This window comes from Rhinoderma darwinii, chromosome 2 (assembly GCF_050947455.1).
Source record: "Rhinoderma darwinii isolate aRhiDar2 chromosome 2, aRhiDar2.hap1, whole genome shotgun sequence".
In the NCBI taxonomy this organism is placed as follows: domain Eukaryota; kingdom Metazoa; phylum Chordata; class Amphibia; order Anura; family Rhinodermatidae; genus Rhinoderma; species Rhinoderma darwinii.
In genome coordinates this window covers 178633158-178655857 of record NC_134688.1, presented here as the reverse complement: position 1 = coordinate 178655857, position 22700 = coordinate 178633158, and the positions used below count along the sequence as shown (strand labels likewise).

The 22700-nt window shown below is 43.8% G+C and overlaps 1 protein-coding gene across 1 annotated transcript in view; it reads right to left on the bottom strand.

Moving 5' to 3' along the window:
* Window positions 1-8250: 8250 nt before the first annotated feature.
* Window positions 8251-22700, bottom strand: part of GRK1 (G protein-coupled receptor kinase 1) — a 60179-nt gene continuing 45729 nt past the window's right edge. Inside the window, exons 6-7 of the mRNA XM_075850298.1 lie at window positions 17207-17408; window positions 8251-8528 (exon numbers count right to left, since the gene is read on the bottom strand). Of these exons, the coding sequence (XP_075706413.1) occupies window positions 8251-8528; window positions 17207-17408 (480 nt within the window). The remainder of the gene's footprint in view (window positions 8529-17206; window positions 17409-22700) is intronic.

Here is a 22700-nt window from a genome sequence, read left to right as displayed (position 1 = left end):
TCACGCACCCATTGACTTCAATGGGTGCGTGATGCGTGAAATACGCAGAGTTATTGAACCTGTCGCGTATTTTGCGCAGCGAACAAACGCTGCGCAAAATACACGGACTGTGTGTACTGCCCCATAGACTTCTATAGGGCATTGCGTGCCGCGCGAAAACCACGCGGCCTACACGCTGCCAAATCACGCTCGTGTGAATCCCCCCTTACCTGTATCCCGTGCTATCCTGGTCGTGTGCCGTACTGAGCCGTGCTGTGCTGTATACCACACCTAAATTAATGTGGGGATCTGATTGGGGGTGTAAATTTATTTAGTTTTAGAAATCTGGCTGGGTGTTTGAATTAATTAAAGGATCTGGTCCGGGCTAGGAATTAATTTTGTATCTGGTGTCTACGCAGGTGTGCGACGCGTGGAGAGGAGGCGAAGAAGACTTCATCAAGGCATGCCACGGTGGTGGAAGATCATAGAGTCTGCAGGAGCCAGAAACAGCAGACCTCATTACAACTTGGTGAGTGACTCTGCTGTGTAAAAGCAGCAGACTCAGCTCAATGCTTTTATTTATGTTGGCCCTGCACAGAGCCAGAGTCGCTGTCAGGATGTATATCCCTCCTGGCTCCACTCCTGCCCTGGTCCCTTTCTGCTCTCTTAGCCACCCCCCCTTGCCTACAGAGCCCCTGCCACCTAAATTCTCTCGCTTGTTCCCTGACAGAGCCCCTGCACACCTACGTTCTCTACCCTGCCCCTCCACAGAGCCACTGCTTCTCACCCCAGTCTCCCTCCCGCCAATTCCTATTGACATCATTCCCCTTCCCCGGTAATTGGGGGAGCCCCGCCACTTTGACTGTATTGGGCCAAAAAAATTCTGATGGCGGCCCTGTGTCCTGTATCTTATCAGTGCGTGCGTCATGTGTCCTAGGTCTTAGCGGTGGGGGAGGGCATGTGTCCTGTTTCTTAGTGCCATGTGTGGAGTGTGTTCTGTGTCTAAGCACCGTGTGTGGCATGTGTCCTGTGTCTTAATCAACCTGTGCGGTGTTTGTCTTGCGTCCTAGTGAGGTGGGTGCCTTGTGTTCAGTGTCTTAGCACTGTGTGTGGCATGTGTCCTAGTAGCATGTGGGGCATGTGTCCTGTGCCTTAGCAGCATGTGCGGCATGTGTCCTGTGTCTATGCGGCATGTGTGGCATGTGTCCTGTATACAAGGGGGCTGTGTGGCACTATATACAAGAGGGGAGCTGTGTGGCACTATATACAAGGGGAGGGCTGTGTGGCACTATATGCAAGGGGGCCGCTGTGTGGCACTATATACAAGGGGCGCTATGTGGCACTATGTACTGAGGGGGGCTGTGTGACACTACTACGAGGGCTGTATGGCACTATTTACAATGGGAGGCTGTGTAGCACTATCTACAGGGGTCTGTGTGTGGCACGATATAGAAGGAAGGGGGGACCGTGTGGCACTATATACAAGGGAGGGGGCCTTGTGGCACTTTAAAGAATGGAGGGGCGCTGTGTGACACTATATATAAGGGGGGGTTGTGTAGTACTATATACTGGGGGCTGTGCGGCCCTATATACAAGAGGGGGCTGTGTGACACTACTAAGGGAGGGCTGTGTGGTTCTATCTACTAGGGGACTGTGTGGCACTATATACAAGGGGGAGGACTGGCGCTATCTACAGGGTGGCTGTGTGGCACTATCTACATGGGTCTGTGTGTGGCACTATCTACAGTGGGCACAAAGGGGGCATTACTACTTTTTTTTTTCTTCTTTTTATAATAATTTTTTTTTATTCGTTTCCAAAGTCAAATAAATAACAACTTTCAGAAAGTGATACAATTCCACAAAGATGAGGGGTACTCACAGGAACTCAAAATAATAAATCTCAATGTATCACTTATATACAACAGTGCGTACATAGCAAAAAATAAAATAAAGAAAACATATAAAAAGGGGGCATTATTACTGTGGGGGCACAAAGGGGGCACGGTTACTGATGGGGCACTTTTATTGTGTCGAGCAGTGAAGGATCATTATTACTGTCTGGGGCACTGTGGATTACGAGTTTGTTTAGCGGATGGGGTATAGGTGTGGTGGGTGCTGAAAAAGCAGGAAGCCAACATGTCTGTGTATCAAATCCTGCAGAGACGAGTCGTGGCTGGAATAAGTCGTCAATTTGGCCTGGGCCAGAAAGAGAAAAAAGGGGAAAGTGAACGAATCTAATCAGAGAAAACATCACCTTTGAGTCACTGGATATAAATGTGCTGTAATCAATTATATCGTCGGCAGAGCTCCTGTGTATAACTGGCATCTACCACTGTGTGGTCACTACATGGTGGTAATATTATATGGTCTGCAGAGCTCCTGTGTATAGCTGGCATCTACTATATGGTCACTACATGGTGATAATAAGGGGTATTATTCAGTCACTATGTGGTTATGGTGTGGCAGTATTATTCAGTAACAGTATGAGGGTATTTCAGTCCCTATGTGGTTATGGTGTGGAGCCATTATTCAGTAACAGTATGCGGGTATTATTCAGTCACTATGGTGTGGTGGTATTATTAAGTAACAGAAGGGCCGGCCTTATAGGTGTGCGACCTGTGTCACTGCACAGGGCGCATCACTCCAGGAGGGAGAGGGGGCACTGCGCTGGCTCCCTTCCCCTGCTTGTGTTTAAGAAGCGTCCGGGCCCGGCGACTCAGCAGCTGCCTTTCCTCCCGGGCACTTCTTCACTCATTGGCGTCACTACCGCTGCAGCAGCCATAGCGGCTGCTAGCGGCGACCCCAGGCATAATGTCGCGCGTTTCGCCCATCAGAACGGGTCCCCACATAGCCGGCGACACCGCTAGAAAGCCGCTGTGGCTGCTACAGCAGTAGCTACGCCCCATTCAATAGTATCTGCATCCTTAGAATGCAGATACTGCTCTGCTATCTATTAGCGCCACTGTAGCTCCCTGAAGGAGTGGAATCCCCCTGTGGCCGGGGACTCTGCTCCTGGACGGATCACTTGATGTCTCTGTCCATATATGAACAGTGATATCAGGGGCAACTCCTGAAGAGGAATCCCCGTCCACAGCGTTGCTTACAATGTGTCTGGTAATTCGGCTCCAGGAGAAGCCCCTGGCGTCACTGTCCATAAATGGACAGAGACGTCAGGGGCTTCTCCTGGAGTGGAATTCACAGGGGATTCCGCTCCTTCAGGGAGCTATAGTAGCGCTAGCAAATAGTATAAATGGACAGAGACGTCAGGGGCTTCTCCTGAGTGGAATCCCCGGTCACAGCATTCACAGCTGTGGACAGGGATTCCGCTTCAGGAGTTGCCCCTGATGTCACTGTCCATATATGGACAGGGACATCAAGCGCTATGTCCAGGAGCGGAATCCCCTGCCACAGGGGGATTCCACTCTTTCAGGGAGCTACAGTGGCGCTATCTACAGGAAGGGGTAGTGCTATCTACAAGGGGGCTGCATGGCACTACCTACAAGGGGGCTGCGTGGCACTACCTGCAAGGGGGCTGTGTGGCACTACCTACAAGGGGGCTGTGTGGCACTACCTACAAGGGGGCTGTGTGGCACTACCTACAAGGGGCTGTGTGGCACTTTCTACAGGGGGCTGTGTGGCACTATCTACAGGGGGCATCTGTGAGTGGCGGCGTGATGGTCATTGTACTGTGAGTGGGGGCTGATGGTAATTTTACAGTGAGTGGCGGGCTGATTTATATTTATATACAGTTCTATGATTCTCAGTACAGAATTTGCTGAAATTATTTTAATCCCATATTTCTCTTATCAGACTTTAGTGATGATAAAAATTATTTATCCCAGTGGTCCTTGCACCAGGAAGCTTACAGTCTAATTGTCTTGTATCAAACATAGACCACGGCTAGATTTGAAACACTGGCTTGCCCAGAAATAAATGAGGCAGCAGTTTTAACTGAACCCTTGTGCCACTGTTCCCTGAAGCTATCATTTCAAAGGTAATGTATTATCAGACAATTAGATATTATTCAAATTATGGGGGTTATTTTATACTAAACATATTTTTATTTTATTTTTTTAAATATAAAATAAACCTTGAAATATTTCAGTTTTGACACTGGCCAAGCACACACAATAAGCTAACATTTCCTGTTTTCTGCAGCTCATGTGTAAGCTTTGCCATGTAGACTGGTAAGTAATCAGCAGAGGGCAGGATATTTAATGACATCTCAATTCTACTGCTGGTAACTTATACCTAGAAAAAAGCAGGATAATAACACTATACACACAGATAATGTTCTGTATGAATCTCCCCTGTGAATCCCTAGTTGCTGTAAGAGGGGGTAATCCTCCATCAATTCCTAGAAAACATTCATTGTAGTGGACTGTACTGAGGACATTTCATCCATTATAGTAAATGCAATAAGGCAATCCACCTTCAGTTATGAGACCGTGGGAAAAAGCTCATTTTACAATGACAGGCAAGATATAGCAAGGGTTACTATCACCTAAGAATTACCTATTTGAAGCAAACATCATAAAATGTAATTATAGAAAATTCCAAAAAGTTGACAACTAATTGTTCAAGAAAAACAATAATTTTTCTCATTTTTATTTTAAAGTTTTACAAATTCATTCTATACAGTATATTCAGCAGTATACAAGCATATACGTTCACATTTCAGATGTACAGACAACTAACAGATACATATTAAAACAAAGCAACTATTAGTCATGAAAACGATATAGCATTTACTGGGATGGTTGTGAAATAAGAAATATATTAAGAAAATAAAAAGTTTCTAGGAATATAATAATTGTATTCATTTAATTAACTATTGTGGTATTTTCGTTGAATATATGTTTTAATATTTTTTATTACAAATTCAAAATCTACTTTATGACGCATAATCCATTTCGTCAAACATTTCAGCTAATAGAAAATCGTAACCATTGCATTAATATTTTGTAAAAGCCCGTCCATCTAATTAAGACGAATGATGCCATTTCCTATCCCCTTTCAAGTCTAAGCCTTCAAGCTTCTAGCATGAAAATGAAAACAGTTAAAACAGCCTCAATGTGAAAAGCATATACATTCAATTAATGCAGTCATGATAGAAAGATATAATCTAAAATATGCAAATTGTCAGAACTGCTAAACTAATTAGTATAGTTAGTAGTGTGCAAGAACTTTCTAGAGGAAATGACTTTTTTGATATTTAAACCTTATCAGGTAAGCTAGCTGTCTGTGTAACAATCATTTTCATATCATGAGACTATACATGATTAAAAATATAGGAACAGGGGCAATTAATGTAATCTTTACCCACTTTTGGGGGAATTTCATAAAAATAAATAATAAAAAAATAGATAGATGTGCGATTTTGCCCCAATAAACAAGAAAAGATACTGCTTCTTTTTCATTAGCTTTATTTGAAACAATTATTTTATAATGAAATCTGTATTAGACAAGGGCGATCTGTACACAGATCAATTAAATTATTTTTTATTTCTCAAAATAAGCCTAAAGGCTCTGTACACCTTTGAAAACATTTTTTTAATAAAACAATGCTTGAGGTGATTTTAAGCAACTTTTAAATATGTTTTTATAAACATAATGTATTTAGATGTGATCGATAATAGCTGAATCCCGTGTGTCAGAGACACGCAGGACAAGCTTTCAGCCGAGCCGTCAGTTCAGCCAACTTGATGGAATCGGATTTGACGGCAAGATATAGCTTTTATGTATACAGGATAAATAGAAGCTGTAGCTCAAAAAGTAAACCTTTTTTTTAATAAAACCAATTTAAAAAGTTCCATACGTCATAGCCGGGTAGGGGAAGTATGGAACAGGCTCACGGAGGGAACCCGCTTCATACGGGTATCGGCTGTATGTTAAAGCCGACACTTATCAGTAACGAGCGGGATCGCGCTCGTTTAACCCATTAAATGCTGGGGTCAATAGCGACTGCGGCACTTAAATTGTTAGAAAGAGGGGGTGCGACCCCCTCTAGCAGCTCATTGCACCCCCCGCAATGCAATCGCGGGGTGGCGATGGTTGCTATGGCACCTTGGGGGCCTAATGAAGGCCCCCAGGTCTGCCATCTTTGTGCTCCTATTAAGCCCTGCCTCTGGCAGGGCTTAATAGAAGCCTGTCAGAAAGACGATATACTGAAATACATTAGTATTGCAGTATATAGTGTCAGAAAGACCTTTTAGATCGCTATGTGCTGTTTTATACTAACACATTAACAATACTGAAGTGTTTCGACAGTGAATAGACATTTCACGGGATGTCTATTCACAATCTGTGCACTTTGTTACTGTTTCTGTGGTAGTTACAGGAGAGGAAGCGTAATCTCATTGTAACCTGTCATCTACAGCGTAATCTCGCGAGATTACGCTTCCTCTGCTGTAACTACCACAGAAACAGTGACGAAGTGCAGAGATTGTGAATAGACATCCCGTGGAATGTCTATTTACTGTCTAAACACTTCAGTATTGTTAATGTGTTAGTATAAGACAGCACATAGCGATCTAAAAGGATCCCTATGCGCTGACTAAATGAATGGAGAGGAGTGCATGACGCTGATTGGTCAGCGTCACACACTCCTCTGTACAACGCCCACTTGGTCTAAAGTAAAAACACGCCCACTTGGGCATTAAGCAACTCATTAGCATAAATCTAAAATCGCTAATAAAGTGATGAAAATAGATCTTTTTTTAAATAAAAAACATTACTGTCACCTACATTATAGCTCCGATCTCCTTATGTAGGAGACAGGGCACTTATAATGTGGTGACAGAGCCTCTTTAAACATTGTTTTCTTGAAAAGAAAATAGTTCAAAGGTGTACATAGCCTTTAAGTTACGAAAATAAAATTGTCTAACAACAGCCTCTCCTATTATTTGAACCCTGGAACTAGTGTACATCAGTTATTATGACTTTTGTTTAGTGTGAGATAGAATTAGCCATTCTTAGCTTTCTTAATAATAAACATTCTGCAAAGGTTCTCTAATCTACTATTATATTACACAGATAAAAAAAACACTCCTGTGGTGATCTATATGTAAGTATGAACATTTAGTTTACATCTCAATTAATGTTACAAAGGGACTCATGTTACAATTCTGACAAAAAAAATTATTTTTTAAAATAAAAAATTAACCAACTTTGCAAATTGTCTTACAAAAACATATCCTACCATCTTTAGTTTGTATGCAGATTTATGTTTCTCCACAGTTACCGACTAGAAGATACTCTGCGTAGTCTGAACCTACAATCATAATCCCTTCTATTTGTCTCCTGCGTCTTGTTATTGTACATTTGGAAAGGTTGTCAAGAAAGGGGATACAAGTGTGACTACAGGATAAGGCCCCATGCACACGACTGTAAAAAATCTCCGTAATTGCAGACCGCAATACGCAATTTGCTGACCCGCCCAGTTGTATTAGCCGCGGACACCTTTCCACATCGCTACGGAAGGGTGTCCGTGCCTTAGAACTGCGCCAGGATTTATGGAGCATGTCCTACTTTTTGTTTTTTATAGCCCGTGGTCCCATATCGGAGCACGGCACGAAAATGCAGCCCGCGGCCGGCCGTGCCCGCAATCGTGAGCTGTGATTATGGGCACGGCTGCATGCATGAGGCCTAAGACGGGTTTGTCTGTTGTATTCTATAACCAAGGATAAACATGAATCTGCTTAGGAGCTAAAGACATAAAAACTATTTGCAAAGTTGCTTAATTTTTATTTTTATTCCATTGAAGCAGTAAAAAAGGTTGTAAAGGTAAACATAGCAAGCTCTTTTGCCAAAGATTACCATTCAATCAAATTTACAGCTATAACTTGTTCATATGGTTATAAAATACCCTTTTTAACAATCACATTTCCAATGAAAAATTGCAAGTCGAAGAAGTTTAGTGCCAGCAAATCCAAGATCCAAGGTCAAAAAGTAATTTTACAACTATAAAAAATACCTTCTCTTATGAGAAGAAGATGCATGTCCACAATAATTTTTTTAGAGAGGTTATTTTTGCTGGTGCTGATCTTTGTATCTGTGGTCCATAGAGATTTATTTTTCCAGTGATTAGCTGTAATAAATTCCTATTTAGGGTGATGAGGAGGGGGCAATAATATTTGCCATAATGTCTTTAATTAAATGTTTTATCGTTCTGAATATTTCAACAGCCTAACGTGAAGTTCTTAAATACAGACAAAAATATAAGATAATTCACTTCACTTTTACATAACTGCAAAATGTGGAGAATTCTTTCTATGCAATTCGACATACTCCAGACTTAGCGGAGTTGTCATTTGCAGTGGAATGTCGTCTGACGTCATTCAATTCTTCATTTAGCTCATCATAGATGCCAGTTTCAATCATTTCTTCTTGCCATGGTATTGCAATATTGCCAGATGCAAATTCATCAAAGAACTGCTTATCCTTATCCTCAATGTTGACTCCTCTCACTGTTGAAAATGCTCCTACATCCTGAATATCCTTAGCATACACGGTCTTGGAGTCAGGGGTAAAAGGTGGTGGAAGAATACCTGTTGAATCAATCAAAACAAAGAAATATGAATTAATAGAGGCTTGCTAACTAACACAAGTCAAGGGAGATCTTCTTCAATGATTTGTACCAATAATACACCAAATTCCTAAATACTGTGTAATACTTCCACAAGAAAAAGCTCTGACCATTGTATGATCACAGTTACAAAATACAGTGAATAGAGAACTTGCAACATGTAAGAGGGAAAAGTCAATTATAACGATTATTTGCTGCATATTTAAAGAGGCCCTGTCACCAGATTCTCAAATCCCTATCTCCTATTGCATGTGATCGGCGCTGCAATGTAGATAACAGTAACGTGTTGTTTTTTAAAAAAACTTTCATTTTAGGCCAAGTTATGAGCTATTTTATATATATGCAAATGAGCTTTGAAATGGACAATTGGGCGTTTTTTTTTCGTTATGTCCAACTGGGAGTGTATTGTGTTTTTAACTGGGCGTGTTTACGTGTATGACGCCGACCAATCAGTGACCAGTCAGTGTCATACACTCATCTCCATTCATTTACACAGCAGCGATGTGCAGCCACATAAACAGAGATTAACGTTAATCAAGTGTCCTGATAATGAATACACATGAAATCCAGCATGGACGTCATGTGTATTCAGAATCCTGACACTTCTGACTCTTTTCTTTGAGATTTCCAGCAAGGGAAACGAAATCTCGTTTACCTCCGTAATCTCGCGAGATTACGCGTGGCTTGCTGGAATCTCACAGAAAAGATTCAGAAGTGTCAGGATTCTGAATACACATGACGTCCAGGCTGGATTTCATGTGTATTCATTATCAGGACACTTGATTAATGTTAATCTCTGTGTATGTGGCTGCACATCGCTGCTGTGTAAATGAATGGAGAGGAGTGTATGACGCTGACTGGTCACTGATTGGTCAGCGTCATACACGTAAACACGCCCAGTTAAAAACACAATACACGCCCAGTTGGACATAACGAAAAAAAACCGCCCAATTGTCCATTTCAAAGCTCATTTGCATATATATAAAATAGCTCATAACTTGGCCAAAAATGAACGTTTTAAAAAAAACAAAAACATTACTGTTATCTACATTGCAGCGCCGATCACATGCAATAGGAGATAGGGATTTGAGAATCTGGTGACAGAGCCTCTTTAAGCACATACATTTATAATGGGGCAGATAATTAAAGATTAATATACTTTACTTGAAATCTTGCCATTAGATCTGCTTTGTAAGTATTGACGAAATATTTTAGTTTATGTCATTAAAGATAGAATCAAGTACCAAGAATAAGCATGATTTTAAAATGTGTATTACCACTAATTCCTAGAACATGAGTGTTTTTTGTTTTTTTTACGTGATACATAATACATTATGAAACATTTTATACCCTCTATATACTGCCTAAGATTCACAAAGCACTGGACAATCCACCAGAGTGCCCGATAGTGTCCAGAGTGGGCTTCTTTCAAATTCCTTGACAAAATGCTCAGGATTTTCTCCACAGAAGCCCCATCCTATGTGAGAGACAAAGGGGACTTTCTCGCTAAACTTAAGAGTGTCAATGTTCCACAAGGGGCTACATTGGCTTCCTTTGACATAGTCAGCCTTTACACATCCATTGATCACCAAAGGGGCCTTAATGCCATAGACCACTGTCTACGTGGTAGCTAACACTCTGACAGATGTAGGCTTTTTCTTCTATCTTTACTAAGGATTTTACTGTATTACAACTATTTTGTCTTTAGGGATGTCTTTTACACACAACAACATGGCACCGTGATGGGCTCCAACGTTATAACGGAACATATACATGTATCGCCCCACTTCGACAGGGTACTAAAGTGGTGGCGGTACATTGATGAAATTTTTCTCATCTGGACAGGGTCGACTGAGGAACTGCTGGTCTTTAATGATTTCCTTAACACAATAGACCCATAGATCCAGATGTTAAGTTTACTCTAGTACACTCCAAGACTTCTATTGTAATTCTTGACACCACTGGTGAACACCTCCTAACAGATCTCTTATGATAGCCTAGGAAGGTAATTGACTCCAATTTAGAGAGGGTTAAGAATGTATCCTGTGATACACCACTGACTAACTCTTCATCGGGTCCCACTAAGATAGACACAAGTGTTCCGTTTGTCTCCACATACACCAAACAAAGCCATCAGGCAGCACAGAGTATCAAAACGCATTGGCCCATTCTTTACAGTAACCTTAGACATGTCCCTGAGTTTGTGACTTCTCCACTTTTTTCTTATCGACGCCCAGCAAATTTCAGGGATAAACTTGTTAAAACTGCAGTAGGCACTGAAAAAATCCTTAAACAGCAATATCTAGTTACACGCAGGACAGGCTGTTACCCTTGCCTATCTTGCGTAAACTGTACCCTTATGTTTAAGGGTCACAGTTTTTCTCATCCTATTATGAACAAAACATTTCATGTTAAACATTTTCTTACATGTGACTCCTCCTTTGTCATCTATTTATTGGAATGCCCATGCAAACTCTGGTATGTGGGGGAGACCACCCTTTATTTTAAGAAGAGACTCAATAACCATCGTTTTATTATTAGAAATAGGAGACTGGATTTACCAGTCTCTAAACATTTTACTGAACTTAAACACTCAGAGAAACAACTGAGATTTTGCATTATAAATTGTGTCCCACACCTGAGATGAGGGGGCGATACATTGGCAGCCCTCAAGAAGAGGAAATTTAAATGGATTTTCAGACCTTATGGTCTCAATACTGAATTTAAGCTTGGTGATACGGGTTTCGGGTGACTTGCCCAGTGTAGGTTTAGATTATGTACTTAGAATCTGCTCTCGTACGTATTGCCTAGTATTGACATATGAGTAATTTTTCTTTTTTCAGCTTCCATGTCTCTCCTCTTTACCACATGCACGCATGCGCAGTAGTGGTTTGGAGAGGCCGTTATGGCGTCTACCTATCAGACCTCGTGTGTTCATTATGTGGTGAGTGTTAAGGGAAGTTCCTACTTGATTGATAATATGATACAGCTGATTATCTATTTATGTCTCAAATACATTTTGTATATATACTGTCACGTAGGGTTCGTGGACCCACTGGGCCGTACCGCCTTGGCGGTATGGCAGCTGGCCAACAGGGCGCAGGTAAGAGTCTATAGTTCGTATAGGGTACCTGTGGCAGCTCGGACAGTAGCAAGACAGGCTCGGCTGGGACTAGGCAGCAGGTAGACGTCAGGCGTGGAGTAGTAGGACAGGCGTGGACTATAGCATAGCACGACTACAACACAGCACGACACTTGACCAGTATAGCACGGGATACAGGAACAGGGTACACCGGGAATTGGGAGACACTAGGAGACCATTTGCTTAGACAAACTTTGGGTACGACAACAATGCTCAGGCAAGGATCAGAAGGGCAGTGGCCCTGTTATAGTCCAGGAAATCATGTGAGTTGATGATGATTGTTTTCATGTGCCCGCGCTGGCCCTTTAAGAGTGGGCACGAGCGTGCGCACGCACCCTACGGGACACAGGAGACCGGAGTGGAAGTGAGCGCTGGCGTCTCCTAGGAAGGAGATGGGGACCATCGCTCACAGATCCATGGCTGCGGGCGTCGGGAGGTAAGTAAACCCGATGACCCACAGCCATGGACGCTACAGTATCCCCCCTCTTACGCCCCCTCTTCTTGGGGCCAGAGCGAGAGAGAAATTTCTTCAGAAGAGTAGGATCATTGAGGTGCTGCTCTGGCTCCCAGGACCTCTCTTCAGGACCAAACCCCCTCCAATCCACCAAAATAAAAAGTCTTTCCTCTCACTTTCTTGGTGTCCAAGATCTCCTTTACCTTGAAGGTGTCTGAGGGGCCGCTGGAGGCAACCGCAGGGCTAGGAGTCTTAGTAAAGCGATTCAGGACCACCGGTTTAAGGAGAGAGACATGAAAAGAATTGGGGATCTTGAGGACAGGAGGCAGCCGAAGCTTGTAGACGACAGTGTTGATCCGTTGCAGGATCCTGAGGGGTCCGAGGAACCTGGGAGCAAACTTGATGGCACCCTCTGTTGAATGTTCCTGAAGTACAGCCAGACCTTTGTGCCAGGAAGAAACTGAGGAGGTTCTCTTCTCCTTATGTCCACTTTCAGTTTCATACGGTCAACCGCCAGCAGGATGGAGGATCGAGTCTGCTGCCAGATCTGTAGAAAGTCCCTAAATGCTGTGTCAGCAGCTGGTGCCTCGGACGTATCAGGCACCGGGAGAGGTATTCGTGGGTGTTGGCCAAGGACAATGAGGAACGGTGTGTTCCTTGTGGACTCGCTGGTATGATTGTTGTAAGAGCCCACGGAAGCAACTGCACCCAGTCATCATGGTACTTAGAGACAAAATGGCATAGGTAGTTCTCCAAGAACTGATTGATCCTCTCGACTTGACCATTGGACTGAGGATGGTAGGCCGAGGAAAAGTCCAACTTCACACCTAGGAGTCCGCAGAGGGCCCTCCAGAACCTTGAGGTGAACTGAACCCCCCGATCAGACACAATATGCTGTGGCAATACATGCAGGCAGAAGATGTGTTGGATAAACAGTTTGGCCAGTTGAGGAGCAGAAGGAAAACCGGTCAGAGGAACGAAGTGGGCCATCTTTGAAAATCGATCCACCACCACAAAGTCAGTACTGCATCTGGCAGAGAGAGGCAGGTCAGTAATAAAGTCCATAGCTATATGCTGCCAGGGAGCATCGGGGGACAGGCAATGGCTGGAGCAGGCCAGCAGGTCTGGAGTGAGCGACCTTGTTAGCTGCACACACAGAGCAGGAGGAAACAAAGTCCATAATCTCCTTGGGCAGCGTGGGCCACCAGAAATGATGGGCAATCAGATCCCGGGTCTTAAGGGTCCCAGCGTGACCTGCCAGTCTAGAGGAGTGTCCCCAGCGGAGGATTCTCCCTCGGTCAGCCAGGCGCACAGAAGTCCTCCCTGGAGGAATGTACCCAACTTGCAATGGATTGACCGAGACAATGCAGGACGAGTCGATAATATTCTGTGGCATCTCTATGGTGTCTTCTCTTTCGAAAGACCTGGACAAGGCATCGGCCCTTACATTCTTCTCAGCTGGGCGATAATGGAGCTCAAACAGGAAACTGGTAAAGAACAGCGATCACCTGGCCTGATGAGGATTCAGCCGTTGGGCCGTCTGGAGGTAGGTGAGGTTCTTGTGGTCCGTAAAAATCAGGATGGGATGAGCTGCGCCCTCTAGTAGATGTCTCCACGCCTCCAGGGCCAATTTGATGGCGAGTAGCTCCTGATCCCCAATCGAATAGTTGTGTTCTGCGAATGAGAAGAGTTTAGAGAAATATCCACATACCATTGACTTCCCCTTGGAACCTCTCTGGAACAGGAGTGCACCAGCACCGACAGAGGATGCGTCTACCTCCAACAAGAACTGTAGAGAAACATCTGGATAATGGAGGATAGAGGCTGACGTGAAGGCACTCTTCAGGCTATTGAATGCGGACTATGCCTCAGGAGTCCACACCTTGGCTTCCATGCCATTCTTGGTGAGGTTAGAGATAGGAGATGTCAGTGAGGAGAAGTTTGAGATGAACTGTCTGTAAATATTGGCGAATCCCAGAAAGCGCTGTATGGCCCTCAAGCCTTGCGGACGTGGCCATTCCAGGACGGACTTTACCTTTTCGGGATCCATCTCGAGACCTCTATTCGAGATGATGTAGCCCAGGAAGGGTAGAGGATCTCTCTCAAACACGCACTTCTCCAACTTGGCGTACAGATGATTCTCCCTTAACCGCAGCAAGGCTTGACGGACATGTCTCTGATGAGTCATAGGATCTGGAGAAAAAATCAAGATGTCATCAAGATAGACTACTACACAAACATAGCGGAGGTCACGGAAGATGTCAGTAACAAACGCCTGGAAGACCACGGGAGCATTACACAGGCCGAAGGGCATTACTAGATTTCATAGTGTCCGTAACGGGTGTTAAATGCCGTCTTCCATTCGTCACCCTGGCGAATCCGGATTAGGTTGTAAGCCCCACGCAGGTCTAGTTTGGAAAAAATCTTGGCACCACGTATACGGTCAAATAATTCTGAGATCAATGGCAATGGATACTTATTTTGCACTGTGATCTGGTTGAGACCCCGGTAGTCGATACAGGGATGTAGAGAACCATCTTTCTTCTTGACAAAGAAGAACCCGGCTCCTGCCGGGGAGGAAGACTATGAAGCCCCGTTCCAAGTTCTTTTTAACATAGGCGGACATGGACAGAGTCTCTGGCAAAGAGAGAGGATATACCCTACCATGGGGAAGGGCTGCGCCAGGAATCAGCTCGATAGGACAGTCATACGCCCGGTTTTGGGGCAGTGTCTCCGCCTACTTCTTGCTGAAGACGTCCACAAGCATAATGACCAGGCAATCCTGCCAGTGACTGAGGCAGAGAAGGCTGAGCCGAACGGATCTGTCCCAGGCAACGGTTGTGACACTCGGGGACCCACTGGAGAACCTCTGCAGTGTTCCAGTCCAGGACTGGGGCATGTAGTCGGAGCCAAGGCAGGCCCAGCAGCATGGGGTTAACGGCCTTGGACAAGACAAAAACTTACAGCAACTTGGAGTGGAGAGCTCCCACTTGGAGCCTCAGAGGCTTGGTCACATCAATATCTGGATCTGGCAGAGGAAGTCCATTTACCGATGCCACCGTCAACGGCCTCTCCAGAGGGATAGTGGGCAATTTAAGAAGATCCACCAGGTCTCTACAAATGAAATTAGCACCGGATCCAGAGCCAGATACTCAGAGACCTGATGCATTCTCTCGCCGGACACTATGGTCACGGGTAAGGGCAATTTGGATGGAAGTCCTTTTTTACCCAAGGTTGTCTCCAACCAACCCTAGGCTTTGGGGCTTTTGGGGACACAGGCGCACAAGATGGCCTCCGAGGCCGCAATATAGACAGAGTCCCGAAGTGCGTCTGCGTTGTCTCTCCTGAGAAAACAGCTTACACCGGTCCATGCTCACAGACTCCATATGAGGATCGGCATCAGAGGATAACAGAGGTTGCTGCAAGGATGGGACCGGACTAAGGAGGCCTCCCTCCCGACGAGCTTCTTGGAGCCATTCTTAGTTCCTCATATCAATCCGGGCGGACAGAAGGATGAGATCATCCAGAGTAGGCGGCAGATCTCTGGTGGCAAGCTCGTCCTTAATTCTAGGAGACAGTCCATGGCAGAATTTAGCCACCAGGGCCTCATTGTTCCACAACAGCTCTCCCGCCAGGGTGCGGAAGTGGATGGAGTACTCGCCCACCCACCCTACGGGACACAGCAGACCGGAGCGGAAGTGAGCGCTGGCGTCTCCTAGGAAGGAGATGGGGACCAGTGATCACAGATCCATGGCTGCGGGTTCGGGAGGTAAGTAAACCCGACGACCTGCGGCCATGGACGCTACATATATATATATATATATATATATATATATATATACATATATATATATATATATATATATATATATATACATTCCTATTAGGTATATTTATCACAACATGAAAGCACTATAACATATATATTATGCATGTATTTATTGACTCTATATTTCACTTATATACATTGATTGCTATATGGATTATGTAAATTGATTTAGTGTAATCACGGGGTATTTATACCCAACTTTGTATGTCACACATTGCTTGAGAAAGATCACATTGAGTTGAATTGAAATGTTGCCTCGGTAAATAAACACATCACTTCACTTTTAGTACTTGGAGTGCTGCCTCTAATTTTTGTTTTCTATACATATGGACTTTTAGCCAGAGTCCTGGAGGATTTCTTTAGTTTGTACCCATCATCTGGAGCTGTGCTGTTTTCTTTTTTTGTGTAGATAGATAGATAGATAGATAGATAGATAGATAGATAGATAGATAGATAGATAGATAGATAGATAGATAGATAGATAGATAGATAGATAGATAGATAGATAGATAGATAGATAGATAGATAGATAGATAGATAGATAGATGATAGACATTACTCCCAGTTATCAAGATCTCTGCTTGCAGTCATTCAAAAGGAATTTCCATTGTTTACTGCCAGTATAAAATTCTCTCCCAGTTATGGACACACACATGCACAGCTCATTTCAAGACACAGCTCTGATAACTGTATATTGTAAAATTGTATAACTTATCATTACATAGTGAATCATTTATTTACTAAAACCGTTATGCCCCTATGCATCAGGGACTAGGCACAATAAGTTCCCATGTATCAGGGACTGGGCATCATATAACAGAGACTGGTCATTTAACAGAAGCCATAGATTGAATGTTAAATAGAAGATACAAGCAATTGAGTGGTCTCTTATGGGAGAGGGAGAAATGAGACTTAGAACTTGTCCCACCAATGATATAGAGACTTCCACCTTGTGACAGACACTGAAGTTGATTTTGTCATCTCGTGTTGAACAAGCATAAGATCACCAACCTTCCCTAGAAATAAAACAATGGCGAGTCCCTTGATCCTATTTTAGTCATTTGGACTTGGTTGTTGGAGGAGTGTCTGAGATCTGTAAGGTTGGTGTTGTCAGAAAATGTGTACCTTGGCTTTAGAACAATGAAAGTAGTAACAATTATGCGTTAGGTCCCACATTACACTTTAGTAATTCATATACGAAGGTATTAGACATACCGGCTTCAAGTTTCCTCCAATTTATATCTTTGAAGAAAGGAACTACTCGCAGATCATCACAATTTCCATTTCTAAACCCCATACGCTTCGTATGGTCTTTTTCCAGTAAGGCTTCACAGAACGATTTGCAATCCTTACTAAACTTTTCTGTGTATGTTACTGGATCATTAAGGATTCTATTCTTTAAGTCCTTATTCTCTACCTGAAACATAAAACACAAAAGAAAAAGTATTATTGAAGATAATTATTCAGCTCTTAATAGCATGAATTGTTGTTTATTTTTTATCTTTGGGCTGGGGGAACTTATGTTAGGCAAATATCACAGAAATTATTAACTTTTTTTCCGATTTTAAATGCACAGATTATGACAAAGGATGTACCAATTCTAACTATTGTCCAGATTACAGGTGTTCCACAGCTGAGATAATAGAAAAAAAATATTTACATTTTATAACACGACACGATATGAAAAGATTAAGTAACTTGGTAAACAGCCATTTTTACAGCCAGATGTACATTTTTCCATATACCACAAGAGGGCAGTGCAATGCTTTGTAATTGGTTTAAGGTCACTAAAATGTCAATTTGTAAATGTTATAAAAAGCATACATGACTCCTACTGAACAGCCAGAGTTATGAAAGAAAACAAATAATACAAAAATATACCGAAAAGTGAGGATCAACGTAAAGTGATTGATATACTAAGAAGGAGAATACATTAAAAAAAAAGGTTCCTATAGTGTGCAGTACTTCAAAGCACTTAAAAGTACCATGATCTAAACATGCAACTTTATATGACCCCCTCATAAGTTTACAGGATCTACTCCGATCACAAAGTGCGATAATCAGGGTGTATAAAATCCTCTAAGGTGAGTGATCTAGGAAGTTCTCCTAAGGGCTCGTACCCACAGCCGTGTTTTCGGCTGCATTTTGTTCAGAGCAGTAATAGGATTCCATAAAGGTACATGGGGCCAGGGGCGTTGCTAGCACTAGGCACCCTAGGCATATGCCCCAGATTTTTTGCCTGGTGCTCCAAATCTCCAGGCGAGCACCATATTCAAGAACACGGATTTAGTTGAATACTACAGCAGAGCATGGGAGCCCTGCCCCAAAAATTCACCATCATAAGACACGTGCTACTTAGACCTGTCGCCTATGAGACTGCAGGTAAATGGCACAGGGTGATGCGATGACGTTACTGCGCCAGCATGTGCTGTGCTGCAAACAGCTCAGGACACATGCTGGAAGGGACCTGTGTCCTGCAACTCAATACTGGAAGCAACGTTGAAAAGGAGTTAGGTGAGTATTGTTTTTGTGGGGTCTGGGGCACTATTACAAATTGGCTCACTCTAAGGCCTCATGCACACGACCGTATTTTTTCCCACCCGTAAATACTGGCGTAAATACGGGTCCGGTGTCACACGTATTCGACCCGTTTTGCACCAGTATTTACGAACCCGTGCCCGTAAATATGGGTCCGGTGTCACCCGTATTCCACCCGTATTTACGGGCACGTTTTTGGCGGCAAAATAGCACTGCACTAATCGTCAGCCCCTTCTCTCTATCAGTGCAGGATAGAGAGAAGGGACAGCCCTTTCTGTAATAAAAGTTAAAGAAATTCATACTTACCCGGCCGTTGTCTTGGTGACGCGTCCCTCTCTTCACATCCAGCCCGACATCCCTGGATGACGCGGCAGTCCATGTGACCGCTGCAGCCTGTGATTGACCTGTGATTGGCTGCAGCGGTCACATGGCCTGAAACGTCATCCAGGACGTCGGGCCGGATGTCGAGAGGGACGCGTCACCAAGGCAACGGGCGGGAGACCCGGCTGGAGGAAGCAGGAAGTTCTCGGTAAGTATGAACGTCTTTTATTTTTATTTTTTATCGGTTTATTCTGATCGGTAGTCACTGTCCAGGGTGCTGAAAGAGTTACTGCCGATCAGTTAACTCTTTCAGCTCCCTGGACAGTGACTATTTACTGACGTCGCTTAGCAACGCTGCCGTAATCACGGGTGCACACATGTAGCCACCCGTCATTACGAGAGCTCCATAGACTTCTATGGACTGTCCGTGCCGTTATTACGGCCTGAAATAGGACATGTTCTATCTTTTTCAACGGCACGGGCACCTTCCCGTGAGAAAACGGGAAGGCACCCGTCGCCAATATAAGTCTATGAGCCCGTTATTACGGGTCGTAATTACGACCCGTAATAACGGGATTTTTTACGGTCGTGTGCATGAGGCCTAAGGAAGCTTTATTACTAATTGGAACAGTCTGAGGAAGCTTTATTACTAATGGAGGCACTGTGGGGAAGCACTATTACTAATGCAAACACTCTGGAGGAACACTAGTACTAATTGTTACCAAACGGCGCACCCTGGGTAAGTACTATTCCTAAAGGGCGCACTATTACGGGAAGACTATTACTAAAAGGAACATTTTTACCAATGGGAGCACCCTGGAGGAAACACTATTACTAATGGGGATACTTTGGGTGAGCACCTATACTAATCGGGGCACTATTACCAAAGGGGCACCCTGGGGAAGTACTATTCCTAAAGGGGCACTCTTGGGGGAGCACTATTACTAATTGACGCACTCTGGGGGAGCATTATTACTAATAGGGGCACTCTGGGGAACACTATTACTAATAAAAACACTCTGTGGGAGCACTGTATCTAATGGGGGAACTTTGGGGGAACAATCCCAATGGGGCACTCTTGGTGGCACTATTACTAATGAGGGCACTATTACCAATGGGAGCACCCTGGGGAAGCACTGTTACCAATTGAGGCACCCTGGGTTGCACTATTACTAATGGAGCATGGAGGAGCACTAATAATGGAGGCACTCTGGGGAGCACTAATACTAATGGGGGCATTAAAAAGTGAGGAGCCAAAGATGTCTGGCTACAAACTCTGCAATGTCATTCCCAGGAGAAGTCATCATGTCCGCCTGGGATGGGTAAAGAAGAAACGGGAAAGAGAACGACTATAAGCAGAGAAGACATCACCTGTGAGTCACTGAATGTAAATGTTTATTTCTCCTCTGACTGTGTGTGATCAGTATCTTCTAATACTTGTCATGATTTCTGTAACATCTGACCTCCGAGTGCCGGCCAGCTCTCCCTCCTAGGATGCGCCAGCACTCGTTTCTGCCCTGCTCTGCTGTATTCTCTAGGGTGCGCGCGCTCGTCTCTGGACTTAAAGGGCCAGCGTGCGCACATGAATATAATCACTAATTATCCTCAGATCACCCTGAATATAAAAAGAGCTCTGCCCTTTCACGCCTTGCCTGAGCGTTGTTGTGTATCCCCATGTTAGTCTTATAAAATGGTCCCTTAGTCGTATCCTGTTCCCAGAGTTCCCGTGCCCTGCTACCTGTATCCTGTATCCCGTGCTGTGTTTGTTCCTGAGCCTCTTCTAGTGTTGTAGTCGTGTTGTGCCATCTGTCACGCCTGCTGTTATACACCACGTCTGGTGTCATCTTCCACACCGGTTGTCATACACCACGTCTGGTGTCATCTGCCACGCCTCATATCATCCGCCATGTGTGGCGTCATCTACCTTCCAGTTCCATCTGTGCCTAAGCCTCCGCTACTGTCTGGACTATTACAAGTACTCTTGTCCTAGGACTTTGCATAGACTCCATAGATGGTGACAGTTCCTGAATTTAGTAACTAAATTACCCTATTACAGTATTTTATGTCAGTGTTTATAACAGAGGAAAAAAGTTTGAGGGAAGGGCTGGTGCAGGAAAATATTAATCGATACAGGTTAATAATAAAGTAACATCTAGAAAAAATGTACTGCAGAGTTAGGGTATGTTCACTCACAGTGGTTTTAGACGTAATTCGGGCATTTTACGACTCTAATTACGCCTGAAAAACGCCCCTAATACGCCTACAAACATCTGCCCATTGCTTTCAATGGGAATTACGATGTTCTGTTCCCATGAGCCTTTATTTTACGTGTCGCTGTCAAAATACGGCGCGTAAAATTATGGCTCGTCAAAAGAAGTGCAGGACACTTCTTGGGACGTTTTTTATTGACTCCATTGAAAAACAGCTCCAAAAACGGCCGTAAAAAACGCAGCGAAGACGCGAGATGTTAAAAAAACTTCTGAAAATCAGGAGTTGTTTTCGCCTGAAAACAGCTCAGTATTTTCAGACGTATTTTGTGTTTGCGTGTGAACATACCCTCAGGGTATGTTCACACGCAGTAATTTCAGGCGTATTTTGGGGCGTTTATGCCTCGAAAACGCCTTAGAAAACGGAAGCTGAACGCCTACAAACATCTGCCCATTGAAATCAATGGGAGAAACAGCATTTAGTTCATACGGGGCATCTTTTTACGCCTCTGTTTTAAAAAACGGAGAGTAAACAGACGCTCTGTAAAAAGAAGTAGGGTATGTTCACACGCAGTGACCAGAAACGTCTGAAAATACAGAGCTATTTTCAAGCGAAAGCAGCTCCTGATTTTCAGAAGTTTTTGTAGCAACTCGCGTTTTTCGTGGCGTATTTTACGGCCGTTTTTGGAGCTGTTTTTCAATGGAGTCAATGAAAAACGGCTCCAAAAATGTCCCAAGAAATGACCTGCACTTCTTTTGACGCGGCGTATTTTTACGCGCCGTATTTTGAAAACGACACGTAAAATTACGCCTTGTGGGAACAGAACACCGTAAATCCCATTTCAAGCAATGGGCAGATGTTTGGAGACGTAATGGTGCTGTTTTTAAAATAAATTTTATTTATTTGTGTTTTTGTGTTTTACTTTTTTCTTTCTTTTACTTCTCTATGGGGGCTGCCATTTTTTTTTCATCTCTGTATGTGTCGATTAACGACATATACATACATGGAATACGGCACATACATCCCCATAGAGAATGCGAACTGGAGCCGTTCCATTCACTATAGTGTACGCCGTCTGTGTGGGAACGGCGCATGCGCCGCTCCCACACAGTCCGAAAGGAAGGTCTTCGGCAGAGCGACATCCGGCGCCATTTTCATGTGGACCAGAACCCGCGGCCGGACAGTAAGATGACTACTTCCGGTCGCGGCTCCCGTCCATATGTTGAGAAGCAAGGACAGGGAGCGGAGGTAGCGGCAGCGGCAGGAGCAGGTAAGTTATGTTTGTGTATGCGATGTGTGTGTATGTTCGTGTTATACTGTGTGATTACCACTGTATCTAATCCTCCTACACTGTGCATTCACTCAAAAAATGGCGGCACACAGTGTAGGAGGTTTGAACATTCAACCCCCTCCTTTCTCCTGGCACTAGCCAGGATAAAGGAGGGGGGATTGTTTGAGCACACTAGAGCGAGTGTGTCTTCGCCAATTTTGCAGCATAAAGCAATGAGCTTGCTTTACCACATGCCAATGCTGCAATTTTAGGAATTGCTCCCTCTAGTGACATGGAAATGTTATAAATTAGAATTTCATTTACAATATTTCCTGACTTGTGAAAAAAATTACAAAATTAGAATAATGTGTA